General features: G+C 34.0%; 1 protein-coding gene across 1 annotated transcript in view; it reads left to right on the plus strand.

Moving 5' to 3' along the window:
* Positions 1-2,425, plus strand: part of LOC117122367 (enolase 4-like) — an 8,494-nt gene that overhangs the window by 1,454 nt on the left and 4,615 nt on the right. Inside the window, exons 4-6 of the mRNA XM_033267918.1 lie at positions 149-276; positions 968-1,158; positions 1,543-1,861. Of these exons, the coding sequence (XP_033123809.1) occupies positions 149-276; positions 968-1,158; positions 1,543-1,861 (638 nt within the window). The remainder of the gene's footprint in view (positions 1-148; positions 277-967; positions 1,159-1,542; positions 1,862-2,425) is intronic.

Consider the following 2,425-nt stretch of genomic DNA (forward strand, 5'->3'; position numbering starts at 1 on the left):
TATTATTATTATTATTATTATTATTATTTTTTATTATTATTATTACTGTACAGTATTATGTTTCTCATTCAATATGTGAAAGACCAAATTAGAATGATAACACACAAATAGGTAATTTAATTTCATAAACTATTTTTTCTCTCTTAGTCCGAATACTTTTCTCAGCTCTCTAAACCAGCCACTATTAGTCAGGTAGTTGGACGTGAGATATTAGACTGTAAAGGCCAGCCCACTATAGAGATTGCTGTGTATTGTATTCTAAATGGAGTTGAGAAGGTAAAAACTATAAGCATTGAAAAAATAGAAGTTATATAATTACAAAATGAAAATCACACTGTTTTTCAAAATTTCTGTTCTGCTATGTTTATGTCTTGACAGTTGTTTTGGAGAGCTCGCTAACAGTGATCTAGGATCTCTAGAGCATGTTTGAGCAACCCAGTCCAGCACAAATGTCAGTTACTATGTGATGGTCATTGATTGTAAATTTGGTTGTAAGGTACTTTGGGGTGTGTCAATTGATTTCTGGGAGGCACCTGACTTAGAGATGATGGCTGCCCATTTGAGTTTTGTTCAGTTTATTTTACTGACACATACAATTTACAGATTAATTCTAGAAGCAAACTTTGATTAAAAACTGTGTTCCTCCTGTGAGACATATCTACAACAGTGGATTGGAAATATACCTTGAACCTGTACTGGTCTGTATTTGTTTAGCAAGATGTCTTGTCTTTATAAGCATATACAGTATAAAATTAGATTCAGGAAAAAATCTAAATACAGGTACTATTAAACACATTAACAATTTTACCAAAGACTTTAGTACATTACCTTGATTTTACAGCATTTTTCCAGATAGTTGTAATCACATTCCACACCCTAAAGGTACAGTATCTGTGGTAAAGATAATGTAGTTCCTGTATTTGGTAATTAATGTAATATATCTTGTGTTATCTTGTCATATGTTTAGTTGGTGTGCACATGCAAGGCATCTAGCTTTACGTCCTTACCAGAAGGTGCTTCATTGGAAAAGAAAGAGGTTGAGGAAAAAGAGAGATCCAAATCCATCACATCTGCTTTGAAAGTCATCGATGAGTGTATAGTGCAAATTCTAAAAGGTGTACAACCTTCCAATCAGAATGAAGCTGACAAATTGTTAAGGTACTGATTAATTGTTAAGTTACTGTTATAGAATGCACTTTTCAGTGCCTTTTAACTTCCAGATTCGAAAGTTTTTAGACCTGAGCCCTCAATGGAAAACAGTTTTCCATTTTCATATTTTAATTTGTTTTTATCCTGGGTTCAATTCCTGTTACATGAATTCTTCTCACAAATAATAACTCCCAAATCCTCATAATAATATAAGCATAAGTTTACATAGAGCATCTTCTGTGTGTTTGCCTTGAGTAATCTTGTTATTGGCATTACGCTGTTGGATGAAATAATATATAACTAACTCTTCCATTAGGATGGTATATTAGTGATATTATATTTTACTATATTTTTAGTAAAATTTTAGGAGTTTTAGGATTTATCTTGTTTCAGTGAACTTGCAGAGAAGTTGCAGAAGGAACATGAAGAAACTTTAGCAACACAGAAAGAACAAGGAAGCGAACCTTTATTAACTGCTGCAAAAGGCCCAGCAAAGGAGGGGAAAGTGTCGTCAGCAAGAAGCAAAAAGAAGTCTGGAAGTGCCCGCTCTGGAGTGGTGGTTATAGAGGAACCAAAAGAGATGATGGCACCAGGTTGTGATGCCTTCTGTGTCTCATCTCAGGCTGTTGCTAGAGCTGCTGCTTCTATCAAGAACCAACCCTTGTACCAATACCTTGCACACCTGTACTCCAACCAGGTGAGAACATTTTGGGTCAAGTTTACCATATCTTGAACCTGCATTTCATTCATGGAAACATATTGAGTTCTTAATCATGTGGTGGTGTGCTGTGCTGTAATATAATAGAATTTTTGGCCAATTAGTGCAACCGCCGCCTCGAAAATGGAAATTTCAGAAAAAAAAAGTTTTTCTTTATTTTGATCACGCCTGCCGCTGCCTTGATATCTCCAAAAATAAGATGTATATTTCTTGCAATTTATATAAATTTAAAGCATTTAACCATCCATTAAACCATTATTTTCTCCTCTGTCTGGATGTTTTTGGCAAAACATTTGTTAAATGAAAAACCAAAAATTTTGTTTTTCTGCCCTCCTCTGACTATCTTTAAAAGAATAAGTTTGCGAAACAAGGTATACAGAAGTCTCAGCTAACCTCATTTATAAGTAGGTGTACAGTACATCATAACATTCAAAAGCATTAAAGACATTTAGTTTTATATTTTGGACTTTATATTGTACAAAACTGTATTTTTCTTCATAAACTAGTAAGTACAGTATGAGGAATAGGGAGTGGAGTTGTCGTCTCTTATACACATCT

Source organism: Anneissia japonica, unplaced genomic scaffold, assembly GCF_011630105.1.
Source record: "Anneissia japonica isolate Jap-2015-1 unplaced genomic scaffold, ASM1163010v1 scaffold288121_len269371_cov247, whole genome shotgun sequence".
Classification (NCBI taxonomy): Eukaryota; Metazoa; Echinodermata; class Crinoidea; order Comatulida; family Comatulidae; genus Anneissia; species Anneissia japonica.